We start from the raw sequence: 26251 nt of genomic DNA, 5'->3' as shown, positions 1-26251 counted from the left end.
TCTATAAAATAAATCATTATAGAGTTACACAATATATAATACCAAAATAATATCAAATAAAAAACATAACCAATACTATTATAGAGTTACACAATATATAACACCAAAATATAAATCATATTTTTTTTAAATGTGATAATATAACAATTATATATTTACCGCACGGACGTGCAAATCAAAATCTAGTCATATTATTATTCTGGTAAGAAGCTGTATTTTTATTTTAGTTATTTGCAAGTGATAAGTAATTTAAAAACAAGAACTTGATTTTGACAAATAACAAGTCGGGTCAAATAGTTTGTAAGTATTAACTTTTATGTCGAGTACTTGATATTGTAAATACTTGCGTTATCAAATTCTAAGTCCAAATACTAAAATACAATTACTTGAACAAGCCAACCAAATACCAACCCTCCGAAAATTAGTAATTACTTGGTGACTCATTCCTTGTTGACTTTAAGATTCCCATTTCTTTATTTGTACTCTTTCCTCTGTTTTGCTTGTTACTAGATTGTAAGTTGGTTTAGTGATACAATTTAAATTATACAATATTTGTTTGCAGCTAGTTTTCAACAATTTTCTCTTTATCGATTCTGTTAATTAACAATGACGTATGGAAGTACACAAGAAAAAAAAAACTGTCAATCCTACGTACAACTATTACATGTCAATTTAGAGCATGTCCATTAATAGGTGTTAATTGAATATCTTAGTGGAAAATTAGTTACAAAAAGGAAAAAGCAGAAGAGAGATGAAAAGAAAAGTTTTAAAAACAGACTTTGTAAAACATCTCCAAAAATAAACTCTATTTTGAAGTTTCTAAAACTATATATTTGAAGTTTAACAGTATTTTTCTTCAAAAGCAAAACTTCAAATTCAACTTTAAAACTATCTGTATTTGATAATATGGTCTTTCTATTTGTCATAACTAATTCGAATTCATAAAACTTTTATAAATAACTAGCGCATATATAAATATATTACAATAATATTAATTAATAAAATATTATATTAAAATATAAATTTTTAATAAAATATCTTAATTAATATTAAACTATTAACAAAATACATATTATTCCATAAAACGATTTTCGTAATGCATATGATCTACTAGTGCATTTCGAAGTAAAAAGGGCTCTCCTCATTTTTACTTTGTAGATTACAAGGTAAAAATTGTTGAAATCGGATGATATTAATACTTGTAAATATATTAAATCATAACAAGAAAGTAAAAGAGAAACATAAAATATTACTAAAAAACTAATTTTTATCGATGATATTAATACTCCTGAATATATTCGATATGGACAAGAAATAAGTGTACGAAGAAGACATAAAAACAACAACAACCAGCTTCAGTTAAACAAACAAAAATTTAGACAATATTTGAAAATTTTGAAGGATCCGGATCAAAGTTATATGACTATTAGTGTTGTTGTAATATTTAAATTTGTGTAATAGTTATGTCTTTATGTCATTTTTTAAGTTTGTTTGTTAAGTTTATTTTTATATTATTGTTGTCTAAATCTAGTTTAAAATATTTTAAATCTTATTTTAAAGTTTTATTTAACTTTATGTGTAAAAATTAAATTCTGTAAACAAAATTTAACGTATTTATGAGATATGGATTAAAACAATAAACGAGAAAATATTTATGAGTCATAAATGTGTGTGTAATTGTATGGAACAAAATGCAAATAAAAATATAAAACTTCAAATTTGAAGTTTTGAGTAATGAAATTTCAAATATAGAGTTTAACTGCTCAAAGCAAAAAACTTCATATTTGAAGTTCTATAGTGTTTTTTGGAGATGCTCTAAAAATCTCTTATGATAGTTTTAGGGACATGTGTCATGTTTCCATTCATTACAGTATTTAAAGTAAAACAAATTGTAGTTAAATAAATAAATTATAATAAAAATATTAATATTTATTTAATTAGAACTCCTTTCCAAGAACTGCACTGATAAGAGCACCTCCGATAAGAATTTTTCTCATTGGAACTCTTAATATATGTATCATGTATGTATATATGTATGTATATATTATATAGGTATAAATATTTGTAGGGTCCACAATTTTTGTGGAACCCTATAAGCAAAGGTTCTTAAAATAGAATTTTAGGAGCCTTTGTCTATGGGGTTCCACAAAAATTGTATACCCCACAAATACTTATACCTATATAATATATACATATATATATACATACATGATACATATTTTAAGAACTTCATTGGGAAGAACCCCCATTAGAAGTGGTCTAAGGCCACATCTCTTCCTCCTCTTGACTTAGTTGATGATTCTTATTTGGTATATCATATGGTCCCCACCGGCAAACTCTTCTCATGGAAAGCAATGAAGTATAATATGAAGATGTATAATCAAGACGGAGCTGTAGTAGTTCATGAAGCACGACATGAACTACGACATCAGATGAGGATACAAGAAGCTGGTCGAATGAGTTAATGAGCATTCAAGGAAGAATTACTGAAGGAGTCAGTTTAAATGAAGAATTGGAGAAAAAGCAATTGAACTCAGAAGAAAGGAAAATTGGCTTATTCGCTGAAGAGGAACATATGGAAAGTTTTCATTAAATAGATTTTATGTCTAGAGTTTATCCTCTAAAGAATATAAAGAGGAGGCTTGGCACTGTGTAGCCGGTTAACACAGAGAGAGTTTTTAGCAATAGGAGGTTTGTAAGTCCGAATAAGGAAAAGCAAAGCCACTAGGGGTTAAGGGTTTGAGTGGTTCATAGACTACGTGAAGTTTGTGAACGAGTAAGACTAGTCAACGAGTCAAGGTTTGTCTTGAGCTTGCTTGAAGGATTACTTTTAAGAAGAACTTGTAGTTACTTTTAAAAGGATTAATCTAGTTGAATTCATTGAAAAGAAATATCCATGTGCTACTGTGTGTTCTAATTAGTGTAACTTGATTATCTTACATCAACATAATATTCTCTCTTGCAACAGCGGATTTCACCTAGATATATCGTTTAAAGAAACCAACTTGTAGACCTTTGCGTGGACTAACAATACGGTGAACTGAACCTGATGAATAAATTCCCCAATGACAGTAAATCTAAAGCCGAGCAATAGCGAAGTCATAAAATTACCAAAGCATATTGTCAAGAGAACAAATGCATGGAGAATTAAGAAACATTAGCATAATTGTTGTCACGGAATCGTTGGATAGAGTTGGGATAATAATATATACGAGAATACTGTACGGCCCAATAGAGTTTAGTATTTATCCAACAGCAACTTTTGTATATTTGCCCAATCCTAAACAGAAAAATGTTACACGAACACAATTGTAAAGTTAAGTCCAATGTGAATAGCAACTTTCATCATTTATCTTATATTGTATTCGGTTTTGAAGTTTGGATTTTTCAATTTTATCATCACAGAATTTGAGTTAATACTACTTCGATGAATACTATTGCTAAAAGAAGCCACGTACCATTTAATAATCTTATTTTTGAATTTCAGATACTCTTAGGATAAAATATATTATGATCGAAATGAAATTGATGGGTCAGTGGCAGTGCTATAACATCCGTCGCTATATCTCACAATTTTAAATAACAACTAAATCTTCGTCCGCTTAAATAATAACAATTTTATATATATATAGATATTTGTTTTAGAAATGTTAATCATATACTTAAATATTTATATAACTATTTGAAATATAATAATTTTTTAATATAGATGCTAAATTTGTAAACTATTTAAAACGTCATATGTATTTGTCACTTCTTATTATATATTTATATTATTATATTTGCATTTAGTTATCAAACAAATTAATATACTCATGAAAAAATATATTTAAATATTATTTTGTATTTAATTTATGCTAATTTGAAATCTGCACTTCAAAGCGAGATTTCTTTCTACCAATATATTTTATGCTTATGCATTTTAGATAATATATAGTTGTATATACAAAAGTATAAGATGTGTTAATTTTAGTTATGTATTATATAGTTTACTAATTTTAAGCCGTTTTTTCATCACATTATATTTTTAACATAAATAGTTTATATTTATGAAAATAAATTTATAAATTTATCAATTAAATATATTTTTTCAAAATAATAATTGTATTTTAACAGGTTGATTATGATTATAAAGTAGATAAAATAAGGATATAATTTTAATTTTTCATTTTATAAATCATAATTTAATATATATTAATGCATTATAATATTTCATTTTTAATTAGGAAATTAGTGAAAATATTTACATAAACATTTTTGAAAATTAAGATATTTTAAAAATATTTTTCAACAGATTTATTAGAGTTTTTAAAATATAGTATAAATATATATATATATATATATATATATATATATATATATATATATATATATATATATATATATCTTATCTATGAAAATATATCATCATCAAAATAGTTACAAGGATTTTATATTATTAGCTTTAATGAAATACATGTTAATATTTATACATGTATAGTTTGCTAATGTTAATATGTCTTACCAACGTATTATATTTTTATTTATTTTATATTTATAAAAATAAAATATAAAATTTATCAATTTAATACAATTTTATCATATTTATCTCTATATAATAATTTAATTTTAATTTGATTATGATTATATAATAGATAAAAATATGATAGAATTTTATTTTTCATTTTATAAATGATAACTAAATATATTAATGTATAATAATATTTCAAAACTAATTTCAAAATTAGTGAAGATATTTAAATGCAATTTTTGAAAATGAAGATCTTGTAAAAAAATTTTTAAGCATATTTGTTAAAATTTTCTAAATAAATATATTTATATTTAAAAATGAAAATATATCAAAAGATATTATGATTAAAATAGTTCAAAGATTAAAATAGTGTTAATAAAATAAATTTAATATAATTTATAAATGATGGTATAAATTAAAAAAAATTACACATGAAATAAGTTATGACGTATATTTTAACTGATAAGATTTAGTATGAACTACTTTTTCCTACAACAATTTAATATCTCAAGTAATTTAACTTATTGATAGAAATAGAAATGAAAACCGGCGTTGGCCCATCATCTTACTTCCACTAACATTATTCTAAAGTTATAAATATCTTACTTAAAGATTTATTTTCTCCCTTGACCAATCAAAATATGCATATCAGCAATTATTCTCTTTTAATCATGGAATCTAATATTCCTTTCCAATAAATAAAATACTAAAAAAGGAAGAAACAAAAGCTCCTTTCCGCCATAATTAAATGGCTCTTTCTCCTTCTCTGAAGCAATGAAGTCTACTTGAGCTATATAGATCCATACATTCTGCTATAACGAGAAACTTAATATCTATCATTTATATTTTCGTATAACAGCAATAAAAGAAGACTCCTCTAGATGTGTTTCGAAATGTGTTTAGAGACGTTATCGTGTGAAAAGAAAAAAAAACATACCTCTCAAATTTCAGTAACTCTTATATATATCCTCTATATAATTCTTCAGTTACACATTAATTTGAAGATTAGTTGTAAATCAAAATATAAATAACTGGACAAACACGTTTCACTTGTCCATTGACTTATTTTGCTTCTTCGTTTAAAATGCGGTGATTTTCTTATCAACAAATTTTCATGTATATAGGTTAAAATATGTCGACCAAGATCTAATGCAACCTTTTCATCTATATATCGATCTATCTAAAAGTCCCACCAAAGGTAGGAGTCCAGAAATCTACTGTAGTATCGTGTGTCACTGGAAATGTGCTCGAAACTGGTACTAAACATAAACCTTGACTTCTAAGATCTGGTTCTTTGGATACTTCTAGCTCTTTCGGATGATCACTCTGCATCATTGTAAAAAGACAAAACATAAATATAGTTTTTTGATAACTGCACACCGTCTCGCTACATTGTTTCTTGGAATAATGCTTTGTCAAATCTTGAAGATGAAGCAACCATTAAATAAATATATATATATATATACATGTAATAAAGAATACGAGCCGCACGGTATTTCAGTCGTATAATAATTTTACCTGTTGATGCTGTAAAGAAGCTCCACTATTCATGTATGGGTTACTCAGAGCCTGAATTACAATCATTTGCAGGTTTGTACATCGATCAGTAGAAATACAATAACTACTATTAGAGATGTAGCAACAAAAAAAGTAATTTACTAGAAATAAAGGATGGGCTAACTTACTGAAACTTGTTGGTGTAAGAACTTAATGTATTCAATGGCTTCAGAGAGCACTGAGGCTTGATCAGTCTGACACAAAACCACATGAGGTTCAGTGAAACAAAATCTAAGGGCATGATTAACCACAGTCACTTAGAAGAGGTTTTTAACTCATGATTTGACGCTTTTTTTGTTTTTGTTTGTTTTTTACATTTTTCGGCTAATAGACGGCTCTTATATCTCTTATTTAAAAGACGATTCTTAGCTTTTTTAATTAAAATCAAAGAAAAGATAAAAACCGTCTCTTAGCCAAAGCTAAAAAACTCTAGTTAAGAGACTGGGGTTTAATCATGGTCTTAGAGTTGTATTTGAATCATTTATCCCCAAAAAAATTATCTATAGAATAGACTTTACATGTATAAATAAATAAAAATAAATAAAATAAATAAATAAAGATATAATAATATGATAAGTAATAATGACAGTAGACAAATATACTAATATACACTCATCATCTTTCTGAAAGCTAAAAAGAGATAGTACCTTTCCGAAAGGTGAAACCAATTGTTGGAGAGCAGCGATTCTGTCACTCATTTTCTCCTTCTTCACCTAATTTCAGAAAAAAATTAATATTTCTATTAAAAATTCAGGAGAAAAAACATAAGAATCATGCAAGAACTTATGGAGGAACTTATGGAAGAATGAATTGTTAATACCGAATAAAATACAACTTAGCATGAAATTGGAATGTCTTAAAACTTGTAATTATACAAATGATACTAATTTATTCGCTTAAATAAAGAGTAAAAAGATTCGTTTTTCGTTTGTTTTGGGATGAAACCATGGAAAGTTTTACACCAAAAGTTTACAAAAAAAAAAAAGTTTTGCACCAAAAAAAAAAACATGGAAAGTTTTGTTCATTTAACTACATTATAAATATCAAAATAAATAAATATGCCTTAATTATTTTATTTTTAATAATAAAAGCAAAAAATATACCTTGAAAGGTGGTGACGGAGACGCTGCTTCGCTCTTAGCCCTTTTCGCCGCCGGCTGATCTCCTCCGGCTCTTTTTACTTCACTGCTACTCAAATCTTTAATCTCCGACATACCCTGCGACGATAACAACACATATAAAACATCCATATACTTACCCAAACGAGCACGTGCAGCTATATATACATACCTTAGGTTGTTCGTCAAAACTCGGCGCGTGAATCTGCGGCGGCTGTAACGCCGGAAAATAGTTCGACGACGCGTCATGATGAGTAGGACCCACGTTTCCCGCCGTCGCAGTAGGGTTCCAAAACGTTGCGTTGTTAGAGAATCTCAACGCCGTCTGGTCGTAGTTTCCGGTGGATGAACCGAACTGAGAGTAACCAAGATTTGATGCCTGATGAGTCCTAGACGGCTGCTGATCGGATGAGCCAGGCATGTTGAAGCCAGCTGCTTGATGATGATGAAACATAGCTGAAGAGGAGTTAGGAGTTGTTGCCGTTGGTCCGTACAAAGTGTTTGACGGATTGTCAGAAGAGAAACCTTGACATGTCACTGTACTACTGTCGGTGCTTGAGCTCCCGTGAGGGCTGAACTGATGATCCAAGAAGAACCCGCGGTTGTTGCTACTCGTCATGTTTAGCTGCGGTTTGAAATCGCTGTTATTGATGTGTGGGTCTCGCCACAAAGCATGGTGGTGAGAGGGATCAGATTCTTGCAACTGGTAAGACGTTGTGTTAGCGTTTGCGTTTGAGGTCGCATCTAAATTGAGATTCTCTTGAAGCATCACTCCAAAGCCTGTCTCCGCTTTACTATCTCCTCTTCTTTTGTTCCCCACAAAGTAAAACAAACACACAAAATACACAATCTTAACGCTTATAAATTTTATGATTTGAAACCAAAAAATAAGGAAACAAATTGAATACTCACAAGAGAGATTGGTTCCATTGATCTACATGTGATTGTGAAGAGAGCCCTAAACCAATCATCTGCAGATGATGATCAGTAGCTAATGAATGATGAAGCTTATCATGGAAAGCAGCAGAACCACCAGATTCAATTGAGTTTGCTCTCATGGAAGAGGAAGAAGATATTGAGGAAGAAGAAGATACTTTCCACCAGCTTCCTGAGTTGATGAAATCATGATGATCTCCCATGGTATTTTTTGTTATCACTATGTGTGTATACTATATATATGTTGTTGGTGAGATGGATGATGGATCTTAATTTGCTGTGTCTTCTCAGATTGTGCTTCACATGAAATGATGAGGAGCCACACGAGAGAGATACTTATAAATTTTATCAATTTATATTTTTAGTTTTTTTTTGTTAAGTTTGTGGTAGGGTTTTCGTTAACTATTTACCAAGACATCTGATTAATGTTAGGTTGACATATTTTCAGGTGGCTCTCGCTGACTCTTCTGCAGACGTCATGCCCAACTACTACTTCTTCTTCTTTTTTTTGTCAAAGAATACCAGTATTTCATTTCTCCTATACATTTCTAGTTTTCTTCATTTGTCATTTTTTTGGTAAAGTTATATATTTATATTTTCATACTGACCTTCGACTCTTTATATATTTACTAGGTTTTGTCTTCTTACAGCATCATTCGTTTCTATTTTCTATCATGATCAGATTAATTCATGTTTGAATTAACGTAATTACTTGAAACACTAGCTAGGGGGAGTGTATTCAATAGAGAGTTTTAGGTGATTTGTATCAAAATGACAATTCTACTGTTATTCGAACATAAATTTTAAAACCTCATTTAAAATCCAGTGTTACAGAAATTGACATTTTATAAAGTATTCTAAAATCTATTGTTACTGAAAATATTTTAAAGTTGTCGAGTTTTAAGAGGCGTACTAAACTAAGAGTTTTAGGTGATTTGTATCAAAATTACAAATTCATTGCTATTCAAACAAAAATTTTAAAAACTCATTTAAAATATACTCTTATTGAACTTGACATTTCATATAGTACTTTAAAATCCACTTTTATTAAAAAATATTTTAACTTGTAGAGTTTTAAAGTTTTCAAATGATTATAGAGTATTTGGGTGAAGTTTCTTAGTTTACAAAAAAAATAAAACTCAAATTCCATGGTTTTAAGTGATATTATTCTAGAATGCGTTAACAAAAATCACTTTAATCTCTGTAATTCATTAAAATCATCTAAAATTTTACTAAAAATCAAATCACCTTAAATTTTATATTGAATACACCCCCGCCATTTAAAGTTTTTAAGTGACTTTAGAATGTTTTGGTGGAGTTTCTTAGTTAAAAAAAAAACCCAAATCCCATGGTTTTAGGCCTTGTTCAAAAAATCGGCCGCCTGGGCGCTACGCGTCACTCTTCCACCCCGATTTATGCCATATCGGTTTAAAAAATCGGATATCCGATTTTTTCCGCCTAGACCGCCTAGGCGGCCGCCTAATCTATTTTTATTATTTTATTTTTTTAATTTTATTTTTAATAATATTTTTATTTATTTTTTGGTCTAAAATTTTATAAATATCATTTATATTCATAATTTTGATGAAAATTATACTATATTAAGTTTATATATTATATTTGTGTGTTTTATACAGTCTTAAACTTGAAAATGTATTAATATTATACATAATTAAAGATTAACATGTTTGATAACATAGTAAACAATCTAAAAATTTTGTCCCAATAATTTTCGATTAATCTCCGATTTTCTTTTTACCTGACTGCCCGACTAGTGCCTAGCGCGTTCCCGAACAGAACTTTTAGGTGATATTTTAGAGTGATTTAACAAAAATTATTTAATTTTATATCTGAAATTCATTGAAATCATCTAAAATCTCATTAAAAATCAAATCACTTTAAATTTTAGATTCAATTCACCCCCTTGGAGATTTTTTCTTTTGACCAACGATTTGTAGTAGACGCTTTTTAATGTAATTATGTTTTAAAATTTTTGAATTAATGTAATTACGTTTTTTAATTTTTTAATTACAAAACATAGATAAAAAAGATTTGTAATAAACTTGTATTTCCATAAGCATCATAAAGATTTGTAATAGACACTCACTTCTATATATATTACGTTCACCAAATACCAATTCTTTTATTTAACACTATCAACTTCGGTACAAGGATATAACAAGTAATAAAGATAACTAAATAGTAATATTTTAGTGATAAGGGTTAATTTAGGACTCGGCGTTAGTTTTTTTTTTTCTTTGATTCACGATGTTAAGAACAAAGTTGATGTTTGATTAATAGATTTTGGATTTCGGTTCATGCAGTTTACATGATACCTTAATAATAGATGATATTAATCTGTAAACATTTCCAATTCAAATTAGATAACTAGTGTTTTACTTTGGAGTCGATAGAATAGCCGAAAAGAATTATATAAAAAGTAATAAATTTTAACATGTGATGAATTATAGGGACTTGACTGTATAACATATTTAGCGCAAGAAAAATAGAGTAACTAAAATTAACTCTCGGTTACGCTCATTTGACACCAATCAAGTAGAAAAAAACAATTTAAAATAATAAAGTTACGCTACATATGAGAGAGGTTTTAGGATATTGGTATTTAGTGATTTAAACCTCCAACTATTTTTAAATCGGATGAAAAATCTTCAACTAAAATTTTATGTTTTTAAACCATTAATTATTAAACTATTTCTAACCCTCCATTAACAAAATTGTCTATTATGAACGGAGATCGGTTAAATTGAAACGCGAAATTTTATGCAATTACAGAAACGACACGAGATGCTTACAATCAACATATATTTTACTAGATTTAAACCTCGAATTGTTTTCTAAATCGGATGAAAAACTTCAAACTAAAATTTTATGTTTTTAAACCCTCAACTATTAAACCTGCAATACTTTTAACCTTTTATAAAAAAATCATTTTTTCTGAACGGGGACCCGTTAAATTGAAACGTAATGTTTCATTTAATCACATAAAACAATACAAGATGCTTAAACCCTATTTTTTCAATGGGCAGAGAGACAGTCATGAAAATTAGGCTTCTTCTTTCTTTCAAGAACTATCGAAGGTGAAATAAGTCAAAAAGATCTCTCATTTTATCTATATTCATTTCACACTCAAAATTAGGGTTCTTCTTTCTTTCAACAACTAGGTATGTTCACTTCTTTCATGTTCACTGCACAGTAAAATCTTATCTATAATTCATTTTCCTGATAAATTCTTGGTAAAATTTGGAGTGTGGAGAGATGGATAAGTGTGGAAATGTGGATAACCTAGGTTACTTAACATTCCAAAATTCATCGTTTTGATAAATAAATAAACAAGAGATAAAGCATTAGGATTAGAAACAACTGAGTTTATGATTTATATCACCGTCATGGTTTTTGAAAAGGAAGAAAAACCCTCTTTTTTTTTGGATTGAATTGTGATTGTCTCTGCCCATTGATAAATGGGGTTTTAAGCATCTCTTGTCATTTTCCAGTGATTAAACAAAATATTGCGTTTCAATTTAACGGGATTCCCGTTCAGAAAAGACGAATTTGTTTATGGAGGGTTAAAGTCATTCAAGGTTTAATAGTTGTTCCTCTCATTTGTTCTCAGTTCAGCCTTTCTTCACCGATCACACTGTTCATGTAGTTACAAATTGACTTTCTTAATAAATATATAAAATAAATTGAAAAGGAAGAAAGAGGTTTGAAACGGATTGACTAGACCAGAGGAACGTGTCACAGTCACCGTCACGATCAGAGTCACAGACCACTGGTCCACTGCGATGATTTTTTATCAGTATTTGCCTCTTTGGCTATGACCTTCACCGTTATCTTCTCTTTCTTTTTCCAGTCATGTTAAGTCAACTAGTGGGCTCCACGTGGCGTGCGCGCGTGCTGTAACATCTGGACCCTACTTGTTCATTCTCAGAGTCAGAGCCCGAATATGACACTTCATCATTTTCTTATACGTTTACTAATTAACAAAATTGTATTAATATTTAAATCTGATTTATAAGATCTTTAGTTTTTTCACTGGCCACCTCTCTAATCATTTTCATTGGCCTAATTACTTTGGTCTCTCTACGCAAATTCTTACGTTTCCAATTCTCAACGAGTCCGACAGAAAATTGAAAGTCACACGAATATTGAATTCTGCTGTGGTTTTAGGCATCCGTTTTTGGATTATAGTGGAACAGTGTCGAAATATATCACATTCTTTTACAGCCGCTAAATATTACTAGTATGTTTGCTATTTGCATGATCCTGTTCTATCTAAAAAATTACATTCGGTAAGAAAATTAACTTTTTCTTTTGTAAACACATTATTTTTTGAAAATTAAATTAGATTCCATTGTTTTGTTTACACTAAAATTTATTTAGGGCATGTCCATATTTTGTCCATTAAAGTATTTGAATAAATATTTCCAATACAAGAACAAACAATTATTCACAGCAAATCATATTCATGTAGTGGAAACACCGTAGTCTAGTGGTTAAGGTTTAAACACTTCTACACCTAGTTTTGGGGTTCGAATCTTATACTACGCAATTTCTTGTACATTACAGGAAATTCAGGTTTCAAGTCCCGGAAAAAACGATTTATTAAAAACAATTATGCAGACTACGAAAAAGCTTATAAGGGATCTTCAACATGGTGCAAGTAAATCTGGTCAGACGTGGATCTTCATAGGACGGCTCATGTGATGCAGTTAGGCGTAGATCCTCATAAGGCATGTAGTATTGTCGGTTGTTGAGTCGTCTATATAATCTTTCTCATATCATAATTGTAATATCATAATAAATCAGCGTTAAAAAATCATATTCATGTACAAGGAATATTTCCAATTACATCAAAATTAAGAAATAATTTGCAATACTTCTTTTAGTTTGATGGATAATTAAAATTGATAAAAAAGTAAAGAAAGATCCGAGTCTCTCTCTACCTATATATATACATGTCTTTAGTCAACTATAAAACTATCCAAAAACCATAATATATACATAAATTCATAGGTAATATAAGAGAAGTCTAAACTTTTATCTTAATCTTTTTGTTTTTCATTTAGGATACTGTTCAAAATAAAATCTTTGCACCATAATAAATAGAGGCTAGCTGCTGATAGTTTTTTTTTATGATTCTGCTATGCTAATAATCTTGGTTAAATATTTTAGGGTTTATGTAAAACAAACACATAAGAGTATAAAACTTAAGCAAACGCCGATTATTTATTTACCTTATTTTAAAAGTGTTAAAATAGCTTCTTCTTCTTTTGACTCATGGCATTCAATAAAAGTTTAGTTTTTCTAAGATAACTATATTAAAATTACTAGAGTTACTAAGATTGAAGTACTAGTTATTACTTATTACAACATTATAGCCTTAGGGTATCTCCAACTCTTCTCCATTTTTTATTCTAAAATGGAATGAAATAGAGAATTGAGTAAGAAATGCTCCAATCCAACTCTATATCTTACTCCATAATAGAGTTTATTTCATAAATAGAGTAATCTATTTTTTATTTATTCATTATGGAGTGGAATATGGAGTTGGGTTAAAGCAATTTTATTCCATTTTCTTACTCTATTTTGGAGAAAGAAAATGAAATTTTACATTGGAAATGCTTTTAGAAGAATAAAAAAGAGATCCACAGTTGTATTCCATTTAATCCTACTTCATTCGACGGCTTTTTAGCATTGTTTTGGTTTTGATTTCCACTTGATTTTACCGTCTAAGATTATTGAGACAAAACATTTTCACATATATAATTTTCTTTGATGAAAGACCTTTCCAAACTCTTTCTTTTTATCTTTCATGTTTTACGTATAATCGAATTTTTAGTGTTAAACATTATAGTATTTGGTTAGGGCATAACTCAAAAAGATAGGTAGATATTTAGAAAACAAGTTTTACAAAAATACTACCATGAATAAAATACTATGATATATTTATTTATATTGGAAAAAAAAAGTCTAGTGGAAATATGATAATTAAATTTACAGCACCAAGCCATGAAACTTGAAGTCATGAGTCATATGACCATTAGAAATTTACTGCTTAGCTATACTATTTATTATAGATCAACTCATCTTGATGTATACATACTACTATTTTCTGAGAATTATATTAACACCCATTGCATTGTATACAACTTTGTTCGCTATACATTGACAACGGCACTACAGAAACTAGTATTACTGCTTATGGAGAAAAAGAGACGGGTCGCAATGGAATATAAACTAAACTTGTTAAATTGTGCTGATATCGATCATCACTCCATAAGTTATATATAGTTACATATACCAGCTTGTGTCATACGAAATGCTAATTAGTTCCTTTTTGGCAGTCCAACTATACTCGTAGCAATATCCGTTGGTATAACGTATTTAAGTTTTATATATTCAGAAATACAAACAATTAAAATTGGTCTGAATTTTTACATTACACGTAGGGAGCTAGAATGAGGTAGAGGAAAACGTCAGAATGTCGTAAGCATGCGGTGTAATAAAAAGACTAAATATACAGAGAAATAATATTTTAACATATGAAAATTGTACACAGAGCATTTGAGAAAGCAAAGAAAAAGCTGAGAGAAAGAGAATATCGCGGAGACAACCCACACGGCCTCCCTCATGGCCTTCCATCATCCGATCATCGACTACTTCTATTTCATTTTATCCTTTTTTAAAAAGAAAGAACAGTTCACTTTTATTAGTCTAGCTTCCACTCTTTTAGGACCGAAATGAAATCAGTATCGCCGTGGTCTAGTTGTTTTTACTAGAGTAAGAGTTGCTATGTTGAATTACATCATGGATAGATTTTCATGTGAAATTTCTTACGGTCCATTTAAATACCTGGGAGAAAATTCATCTTTAAGATGTACTTTCCACCCAAAAATTATGTCTGTTTTTTTAATAAACATGAGTTTAACCATTTCCTTAGTAAAAGAATGAAATCAGGTTTTCAAAAATTCAGTTACCATAAGAAAGGCTATACATAATGATGATAAAGAGTATAACGTGTAACATATACAAATATTATGCAGTAATTGGAGAAGATATTTCTCTCTTTAAAATTAATCTTTCAAAAAAAATCTTATTTCTAAATCATGCATATATATGTATATATATATATATGATACACCAGCATAAAATCTTGCACGTTAAATATATATATATACACATCATTATGTGAGTTTGTGTTTCCATACCTAATCGCCCATGATTTTGTAATTTAAATATAAACTAACGTTATTAGATAATAAATATACAGTTCATCACATGTTTTCATATTAGAACACAGTCGATGAAATTTCATAAAGATATAAAGTAATAAGTAGTAAGATAAAAGTAAATGGTTATATACAGTCCAAAACGATCATCATCATTACTCCATGAGGAAACAATATAAATTAATCAGATCTCGACCGTCATCATTTTTTGGTTTGTAAAATTTGTGTACACACACACTTATGCTCTCAAGTCTCAACCATTCTTGTCGCCTCGGTTTGACGTTAATCTCAAAATTCTTCTTTTGAAGTCAACCTCTGAGTGATTTAATCGTTTACACGTTCTGTGTTTCGCTTTAGTATTTTATTCTTTTGACTTTAATTTCTACTTTAGTTGTAGATACATATTTGGCAGGAGTATTTCTAGTTGTGCTTCAAATGTATATATAGATATTATAGAAATTAGAAATCAAATTCATATAGTGCTCTTGGATGTTACCGAACTTAAAATATGGTGCATGGTGCAAATCAGTTCGACGTCGACGATACTCAGTGCCGTGCCTACTGAAGCAAATTTGAAGCACTCGCTTCTGTTCAATAATTTTTACAAAAAAATCATAAGGCATATATTTATATATTTTATTTTATACATACATAAACAAACTTTCTTGATTGGTTCTTAACTAAACTACATAGATTAACAAATCACTAGCAATGTTCTTTTCACTGATTCTATAATACAACTTAGATCATGTTTCTATAATCACTTTTTACCATATTAATTTCTTTAATTTTTTTCTTCTTCTTTATATAATTTTGCTTGCTCATTTTACAAACTTAACAGAAAATATGTAATTAAAAGACTGATTTGCATGTTTCAGTTTTATATTTGTTAAATAAACATAAAATGATAATAAATATTTTTGTATCTTCTACCAAAACTTTTTTTTAAATGATTACTTATTATATATTAGTTGTCATATCCATAAGATCATATGTTAAAATTATATACTATTTTTATTTTGCTTACGGCATCAAAATCCTTCGCACGGTTCTGACGAAACTGTAATAAATTATTCCAAGTGAAGGTTAGATACGCATGTCATGTGAAGTGACTTGTCCTCATATATCTGTAACTATTTTTACATATACATAGAGTTAACTGCATTTTAAATATATTTATGAGCCTATAGATCAAAAGGTCTTATTATAGTTAACCAAATATTTTTTTGTCAAATTTAAATAAGATTAGTAAAATTTCATAACTTAGAGGTAAATATTTGATTGACACGAAGAAGCAAAGTCGCACCACCATTCATATTGTCGTCGTCAAAGGTTATATATATATATATGCTTCCGTTAATCATTAGATCAAAGAAAAACTCACATCTTTGCTTTCACGAATTTTAGTTTCTCCTCTCACCATGATTTCGCTATATACATATATATATTATTCTATAAATAGCCATTTATATGCACATACAAAACAGCCATACGACTTCTTTTCTAACTAGGAGTTATATATAAAACCAAAAATCATTAGATACATATATAAAATTTAAGTGACTTTATTCAACTAATTAACTACCTTTTCCCAGAAATGTGAAAAAATGATTTCAAATCAGTAAATACATGTTTATGATCACTTTCTTACAACATTGAGCTAATACGATCTTGGCCTGAAAAATTTGGGTAAGAGTATTAAACTTCTACGATTTTTATTTCATTAGAACGGTATACAAAGCTTATTGACACTAAATCAATGTAGATTAAAATATTTGTAATTCATTACGGCTAACTTTTAAGTTCCACATAAGAAGCGATTTGAAGATTATAATGTCCATTCATCATTAATACATGAATTAATCCATAGAAACAAAAATATGTGAATGTCAGATATATTCAGCGATTAAGACCCATCTCCAATGAAATACTATTTTTTACTTTATATTTTATACTAAAATAGAGTAATTCTATTATAAAATTGGAGTTACTCCAATGGTTTACTTTATAACAGGGTTACACTATGAATGTAACTGTAAGTCACTTAGAACGATAATATTATAAAATTGGATTTATTCCAATGGTTTACTTTATAAAAATTTAATCATTAGTTTATTCTTTTATTCCGGTTACTATTTAACAGATTGTAAGACACCAACTATTTTTCTCTTGGTTTTAGAAGTGGAAATGTCAGTTACGCTAACTTTTTATTTTTATTATACATTATACATCTTATTTACTCTATAACTTTTATTCCAAGTTAGTTTACTTTAATTACTTTCATTTACTCCAGTGTTTGTCAATCACACTCTATAATAGAGTGAAGAAATATAGAAGAGTGTTGTTTTTTCAATTTATATTTGGAGTATAAAAAGCAATATTAATATATATTTCACTTTATTATAAAGTAAACTATTGAAATAAATTTAACTCTATTATAAAATTATTCTATTTTAATATAAAATATAGAAAAAATAGTATTTAATTGGAGATGCCCTAACAATAACATTTTCTATAGGTACTAAATTAAATATTGACGGAAATGTAGGCATAGAATGATTATACAATTAAATCGTTTGTAGCTTTATGTTATTGTTATTGTTTTTGTTTGTCATTAAACTCGTCGCTATCAAAACAAATCGTAGTAAGTGCATGTACGAGGGAGTTGTTCAGAATATATATATATATATATATATATGTAGAGTATGTATGTATACAAAATTATATATGTATATAGTACACAGTAAATTAGTAATATAAGCCGCCCATAAGCACTAGTTAGACGAAAGAAGAAGAAAACAAAATGAGAGCTGACCGAAATAGAAACAGCTAAGACTTCCACTTGGGCAGATCAAATATAATTGTTGTCTATCTTAATATGTCTTATAAAGGTCATAATGTGACAAAACCCCTTTTCTTATAGTATAATACTATTAATTTCTTAAATCTTCCAACTACCTTAGGATATTAAAGATCTTAGTTAATTAATCATAATTTCGCGCACTTAATTCATCGATTGCTTCATTATTATTACTTTCTCTGTTTTTAAAAGATGAATATTCTAGACTTTTCACAATTCACATATATTAAGGTTATGAATGTTTAACGCGTTCCGTAGCGGGACGAAGCGGTCCGCAATTATGTGTTACCATTCATATGCATTTTGTTTTCTTGGGTAATGGGCAAAGTAAAATAATAAACAAAACAAAATATTACTTTATAGTCTTGTCAAGGTAAAACGCAGGGTGTGGTCAATATGTATGTATAAGGTGTGGTTAGCTATACTGTAGGTGGTTTAAATATTTTTCATTTTTTGTTTCTATATTAAAAATGTTCATAAAACCAAATTTCTCTATACTCTCTTGTATTATGTATCATTGTATTTCTAAAGAAAACTAATATCAACTTTACAAAATATGAATGCTAATGCGTACATTTCTCTGTTATTTACATTAGACTTAGACATTTTATCCGAACTCGAAAACCTGCACCGGAACCAATACGAAAATACATGTTCAGTTTAAATAATATTTTATTATTTTAAATCTAAATATAGTTAATATTTTTATATATATAAACTATATTATATAAATTCAAGTACTTATTCGGTTCTCGGTTTGGTTTCGGTTTTTCAGTTTTAGAAATATAGGATCAACTAGTATAATTGATAGAATCCATACCCAAACCAAACCTAGTTTTTGGTTTGGTTTGATTTTGTTTCAGATAAATGTGCCAATGACTAGCTACAATTTTAAAATTTGAAATACAATATTTAGATGAAGAAATATGTGGATATGATTTGTAAAGTTTTTCAGATATATAAAGATTTTTATAAATTAAATAACAGTTGTTTAAATTCTACCAGCATCACTGGTATCTAAATTTATAATCTTTTAATAAATTAATAAAATATTTTTGGATATTTTAATTTAATTTTGTTTAAAGACAACTAGCACAATTATAATTTTTTAAACATAAAATAAATGCCTATAAATCTCATTTATAGCATATTAAATTTTATATTTGAGATATATAAAATATTTTTAAAAGAAAATTTATATTTTTAATAATTATACTAGTATCACTGATTTTAGTTTGTAAAATATAAATATATCATATGTATCTCGCAGTTGCACTATTTATGGTATATGTCACCATTCATACTTTGTTTTGAACCATTTTTTTAAACGAACCGCAGTTATTCCGCAGCATGCGTTTCTCTTATACAAACCGCAGCTAAACCGCACCGCAGTATCCAATCCGCTTGTCCCGCACCGTTCAAACCGCTGTTACCATTCGGAGCCTAAAAAAACTCATTAAATATGCATTGTTTTTTGTGAATAACAAATTTTTATAACTTTTAGCCAATAGAAATTTAATAAACACCATTAATTTTTTTGAAACTTACAATTTTTCATAAAATCATACACTGAAAAAGTAAAAAATGTATCTTTTTAAAACAATTTTTTTTTCCAAAACATACATCTTTTAGGAACGGATAGAGTATTATTGTAGTTTTGTTTTTTCTTTCTTTCTTTCTGTCAGACATATCTCTGCCGTACTTGCTTATTCTAGTTCTTTTTTTGTCAACTGAGTTTTATTAATGGGTCAAAGCCCTAAACAGAACCAAGCCCACAACTTAAAAGACAAAGGGGCTCAAAAGCCCAACCGAAACAAACAGACTTTGGGCTGTCAGCCCAAAAGTATAAACCGTTGCAGAAGGAAGCCGACAGGTCACCACCACGTGTTCGATCGCCCGGCGATCAGAAGACACGGGTCAGGCTGGGAGTCAGCTTGCTTCCGCCGGTACCAAAGAGGAGATGCGACGGATCCCCGCCGTCGGCGGAGACAGGATGAAGAAGAAATGCTCACTCGGAGCAGTCTTCAACCAGATCCAAATCGATCACCAGATCGACGTCTCGAGAAGAAAATACAATCGTCTTCAATCAACTCTACAATCTTCAATCTTCCTGCATGACAAGCGGTCATCTTTAATGATAAAAGAAAGCTCGAAGATGAATCGGCCCTAACAAAGGGGAGGAAGAAGCCATCGAAGATAATAGAAGAGAGACGATTGAGAGTAGAATAAGCAGAAAACGCCAATCGAACATAACCGGGATGATCCCGGTGATAAGCCGCCGCCAAACACCATGGGAGCTTGACGCGGAGTCAAAAGCCGGCCGTCTATCACCGGAGGAGAAGGGATAGGCGCCAGAGACAAAAGCCAAAAGTCCACCAAGAGATAAGGTGCGACTTCGGAGGCGATGACCGGTCGGAAAAGCCGAAGCCGGTTGAAAAACGCTGGAAACAAACCGACGATATAAACAAAGGCTTCATCAGATCTCTAATTTCGTAAAAGATAAAGGTGAGAGAACGGAGTAGAGAGAGAAGCTCTTTGTTTTTACCTATTGCTTATTCTAGTTCTTCCCCCACATAAATGTAATGATTAATTGATTATTCTGTTATAAATACATTTAAATGTATACGAATTAGATAATATGTAAAAGTTATATTTAGGTCAGCTAGTGTTAGAGTTCATATCTTGATTGATGACTTCTACCTTTGGATAATTCAATATTAGTTCTGATTTGTTGGTAGATATTAAAAAGGTGTTTTCTCACATTTATAAATTATAAATAACTGTTTTTATTTTTTCCTTTAATTTGATATTTTAAAAACAAATTTAATAATCTACAAGAAAACAAACCCAACCCCATTCCTTTATTTTTGTTTATATAAAAATCTAAACAAACCCTATGCATATATGACTGTCTTCGGCTTGGCCACTTTTGCTTTTAAATACTATTTAAAACTATGTTGAAACATTTTATAACTGAATGTTCAAAACGTTTTATAATAAAAATATAATGTTATGTATCATAACTTTTTCTGATGACTATAAAATCTAATTGAGGTTTCTAGTTAAGCCTAAATATGATCAGAATTATGAATTTAGCATTTTTTTATCAATAATTAATTGATCAAGTAATAATCGAGTTGTAATTTATCAATAAACTATAATGCATTCATCGTCACCAACTTTCACACCGCCCAAGCCATGTAGACCAAACCATAGTTCTTCTTCGTAGAGCTGATTAACGATTTGAGTAATAAATGTTCACCACCTCGTAAATAATATATTATTGACTCTGATACTGATAAATTGAAATACACATACACTAGAATCTCTATAAATTAATAATGTTGGGACTTCAAAATTTTATTAATTTATAGAGATATAAATTTACAAAACTTTCTTTGTTTAGATTTCATATTTTAAAATATATTTATTCTAAGATAAGAAAAATATTTGATTTTAGTGTATAGACATTAATTGTTATTTTTTTTAAATTTGACATTTATATTAATTTTATTATATTATTTGGTGTATGTAATATATATTACATAGAACTTAAATGTGGTTTTAGAAATAATATTACTAAATCTCTTAAAACATATATTAAGTGTTAAGAAAATATAAAGATAATTTCATTGTGAATATAAAACAAACAATATAATAATAGGTTCTTACTTATATAAAATATATATACATATAAATTATTAATTTATAATTTTAATAGGACCATATATTTACATAGAATTTTCTAAAAAAAATCTTATTATTTTATCGATTTGTATCGAATTTTGATCCGGCCCAAGTTGGAACCGACAAAATTTATTAATTTATAGAGATTACTAGAATTTGATCCGCGCTTTCAAAGCGCGGGATCGTTTATTCTTAAAATGTTATTTAAATTAATAAATATTTGTTTAATCTGTATTTTAATAGATTTTATATTTTTTTATAGTCAGTTTTTATTTTATGAAACTAATCACTAAATACAGTTAATATGATTTACAGAATATATGGTAACTAATATAAATTCAATTACCATGTCAAACATAATATATGGCAACTAATATAAATTCAGTTACAAAAATGGATGTTATAGAGAATATTCTTGGAATTAATTTATTTTGAATCCGAAAATTTATGAGTTTCTATTTATTACTAATATAATTTCAGTTAACATGTCAAACAGAATATATTCTATACGTAGTCATCAAGTTAATTTAGTTAAATCAAAACTTTTAATTTCTATATATTATCTTTTGAATTTATTGTATTTAGCAATTACGAAAATGGATGTTATAGAGAATATTCTTGGAATTTATTTGTTTTGAATCCGAAAATTTGTGAGTTTCTATTTATTATGTTTTATATTTATATACCAACTTTGATAAATATTAATATTAAAATGTGTTAAATATTATTTGTTGTTTAAAAGGTCAATAACATTGAGAACCAATGATTTCAAAATATGCTAACCCTATATTATTGAAAGGCGAATTCCATATAAGACACAAGCATTATAATGAACATCTATATATTTGGTTTGTGTTTTTTGGACAACGGGTTTTGATGGTGTTAATAGGGCTTGAATAGAGTTGGGGTTTGAATAGAATTTTAGGGTATGGGGTTAAAACACAAACGAATATGGATATGTTAGTATTACTAACTTAGTAAACATACACGAAATGGGGTTAAAAAATGATGGATAAATTATTTAAATTATTTGGCTGTTTTATTTAGTTGGACAGAAACAAATGTGTTGGGCTTTTAATTTCTGAAAACAATTGAAAAAAGAATGGAAATTTATGTAATTAATTAAATTAATTGAAAAAGGTAATGGAACCTTTTGTAATTAATTTGAAAAATCAGGGGTATTAAAATGTCATTGTTCAATTTTAATATTATTTCTAATTAGATGAGGATGTGTTTCAATATTTTATTATCTAATATGGTTTTATTTTTATAAATTGTAATTCTAATTAGTGTGAGTATGTGTTTGAATAGTTTATTATCTAATATGGTTTTATTTTTATAAATTGTAATGCAATTTATGTGTTATTAGTAAAATTGTGTTTACACATATAGGACTGCAAATCTGTCGTTTGTTTAATTCTTAAATATATCACATATATTAATTTGTTTATTTCTTAAATGTAAAATCTCAGCTTAAAAATAAAACTGGTTTTTTATGATTCTAAGTATAGATATTTTACACAAATTGGCATAATGGGTTAATATATTTGTTTATCTCTTAAATGTATAATCCCTATATAAAAAAATAAAACAATCTTTTTAATGATTTTCACTAAATATATTTTAAACAAAATGGGCCTAATGGGTTAATAATGGTTCAATTTGGACCTATCAAAAGGACTTTAAATTTTTGTAGATCATTAAAGATATTAAAAATAGTAGTGGTATGTTTTGTAATTTTTTAAAAAAGCCAGGGGCATAATCCTAAGAAGGATTCTGCTTTAATAGTATAGATTAATTTATCGAGTATTAATTTATAGAGACTCTAGTTTAGTTATTTTGAAGTGATTTAGGACATATTTAATTACTGTCCACGATGTATTTTTATAGGAGTTTTATTTAACATCTAATCTGTTAATTTATAGTTTTATTTTTAGCTACCATTAACAAGTTATAGTAGGATCACTTAAAGAATTAGTTAATATATCTAATCTATTAAATTAGAGTTCATTTTTATCTACCATTAACAAGTTATAGTAGGACCACTTAAAGAATTAATTAATACATTTGATTATTTACATTAATTATAAATTCGAATTTTATTTTTTTAATTATAACAAAATCTGTTGATAAATAATCTAACAAAATCTTACTTAAAAATTTAAATATTTTTATAACATATTAATTAGTTTCGTAATTAGTAATATAATATGTTATAAACCAATGCTAACTAAAAATTTATTATAAAATAAGAAATAAATTTTTTTTATAAATTCTATAATTATATTATGTATTATATTGAAACAAAAGTGCTATATGAATTAAATATGAAAAAATTATATTAAATAGGTAAATTAAGAATTTTTTTAATTGTTTCATTTAAATAAATTATCACTCATCATTAAAATGGGTTAAAATTCGTAAATTATATAATATTATTATAAAAAATAATTTTATGAATATAGGTTATACTATTATATCTATAACTATATATTATCTTTTTATTTATTTTGAAACTCTCAACAATATATTGTTTTAAATGTTTATATACAAAATATAATAGTATATAATAACCTTTAGTTCATATACTCCATCTGTAATAAGTGTCAATATGACATTTTTCACATACATTAAGAAAGTTGTTGAAATATATGTAAGTTATTATTAATTACACCTCTCCAACCAATAGTATTTGAGATAAATAAAATTATTTATAAAATCAATGCAGATTGTAATTAATTTTCAGCAGAAATTAAGTATAATTTGCATTGTAATTGTAAAATGACACTTTTGGTGTAACAAGAAAAAAAATGTTAGAATGACAATTATTATGAAACAGATGGAGTACTATTTAAAAAAATATGTTATGAGAAAACTATGAAAATTTAGTAATTCATTTGAAATATTAATAACAAATACATTTTTAATTATATTTTTTTATTTTTAAGTATAACAAAATATGTTTAGAAACAGTTACCAAAAAATCAAATATTTTTATAAAATAAATGTATTAATTTAGTAACAAAAACAAATTCAAAATTCATGTAATCTTCCAAACTTAAAAATTATAGTGTAATTTTTCAAAGTTTTCTTGAAAAAATATAAAATTTTGAAAATAAATATTCAAACTCAAAATGATAATATTTCAAATTTTACAAAAGAAACTAGATATTTTGTAAAATTTAAAGCAATTTAATATTTTTAAAATCTTCATTAAAAAAAAGAAAACTTAATATCATAACATATAAAAATATCCTATATCAATAATATTTACTAAAATATTAGGGCTATATTATTTAAACAAAATAGTATTTTTACTTATAAATCCCGTAAAATACTAAAATAATATATGTTAAAGTATATTTTTAAACACAACATGTAAATATAAATTATCTTAAACATATTTCTTATCTATAATATAAATAAATAAAATTTAAAAATTCAGTATAACAAAATGTATAAATTAAAGAAATAACATATTTTAAAGGAGGTTATCTATTTTATTATTTCATATTTTTATTTTATTGTACATAACTAGAAATTAAATTATTAAATAATAAAAATTAATAACTAAATAAAATGTATTAAACAAATCACTATATATTAATAATGCCGAATAAGAAATAAAAATAATAATATTATAGAGTTACATAATATATAATACTAAAATAAAAATTATATATTTAAAATATTTATAATAATATCAAATACATTTATAAAAAAAAAATATCTGCACAGACGTGCTGGTTATAATCTAGTAACATATTAACATCTACTTATTGAACATAAACTTTTAAGGACTGAATGATTGGCGATAACGAAGGCGACGGCGACTCTGGTTCTACGGAAATCGCGATAGCGAAAGGAGATGGGGGACTACTGGATATTACAGATCTCGGTGTTTCTCAGAGTAAAGAGGGGGGAAGAGGAGAATCTCCCGTTCGGAGAAGTGAAGCGGGTGATATCGGACCCGAAAAGGTCTCGTACTCTGCTGCGCTGGTAGACGGGAAGTTAGGGTTGGATCTACAACCCGATTTTGTTGTTAAGGAGGGAGTCGCGGAGGTTTCGATTTCGAAGGAGGTGTTTGCAGATGTTGAGCCTTTATGGAAGTGTTTTGTTGTTGGTTACTTTATGAATGATGCTCCACATATTGGATCGATCCACGCAACAGTGAACAGGATTTGGAATCCACCTGGGAAGAAAGCTAAAATTGATGTCCAGTTCATCGGGAAGACGACAGTACTCTTCAGAATTGAGGATGCGGCGGTTAGAAACAGAATCCTTAACAGGAAGTTCTGGCATATCTCTGAGGTTCCGTTGATGCTGGGCGAGT

At 27.8% G+C, this 26251-nt stretch overlaps 1 protein-coding gene across 2 annotated transcripts; it reads right to left on the bottom strand.

Annotated features, from left to right (window-relative positions):
- Window positions 1–5044: 5044 nt before the first annotated feature.
- On the bottom strand, window positions 5045–24165 carry LOC103835879 (transcription factor bHLH123). 2 transcript variants are annotated; one of them, XM_009112077.3, is made up of 7 exons: window positions 8098–24165; window positions 7358–7988; window positions 7171–7284; window positions 6715–6780; window positions 6196–6261; window positions 6029–6079; window positions 5045–5836 (listed from the first exon to the last, which is right to left on the bottom strand). In XM_009112077.3, the coding sequence occupies exons 1-7, from the start codon at window positions 8322–8324 to the stop codon at window positions 5687–5689; spliced, it is 1305 nt and encodes a 434-aa protein (XP_009110325.1). In that variant the 5' UTR covers window positions 8325–24165; the 3' UTR covers window positions 5045–5686. The 2 variants fall into 2 exon arrangements, with proteins under 2 accessions (XP_009110325.1, XP_009110318.1); XM_009112070.3 differs by having other exon boundaries at window positions 7358–7991; window positions 8098–21783.
- Between the last annotated feature and the right edge of the window lie 2086 nt (window positions 24166–26251).

Source organism: Brassica rapa, chromosome A01 (assembly GCF_000309985.2).
Source record: "Brassica rapa cultivar Chiifu-401-42 chromosome A01, CAAS_Brap_v3.01, whole genome shotgun sequence".
NCBI lineage: Eukaryota > Viridiplantae > Streptophyta > Magnoliopsida > Brassicales > Brassicaceae > Brassica > Brassica rapa.
The sequence above is the reverse complement of the archived record's forward strand: the minus strand, read 5'-3'. Positions and strand labels throughout refer to the sequence as shown.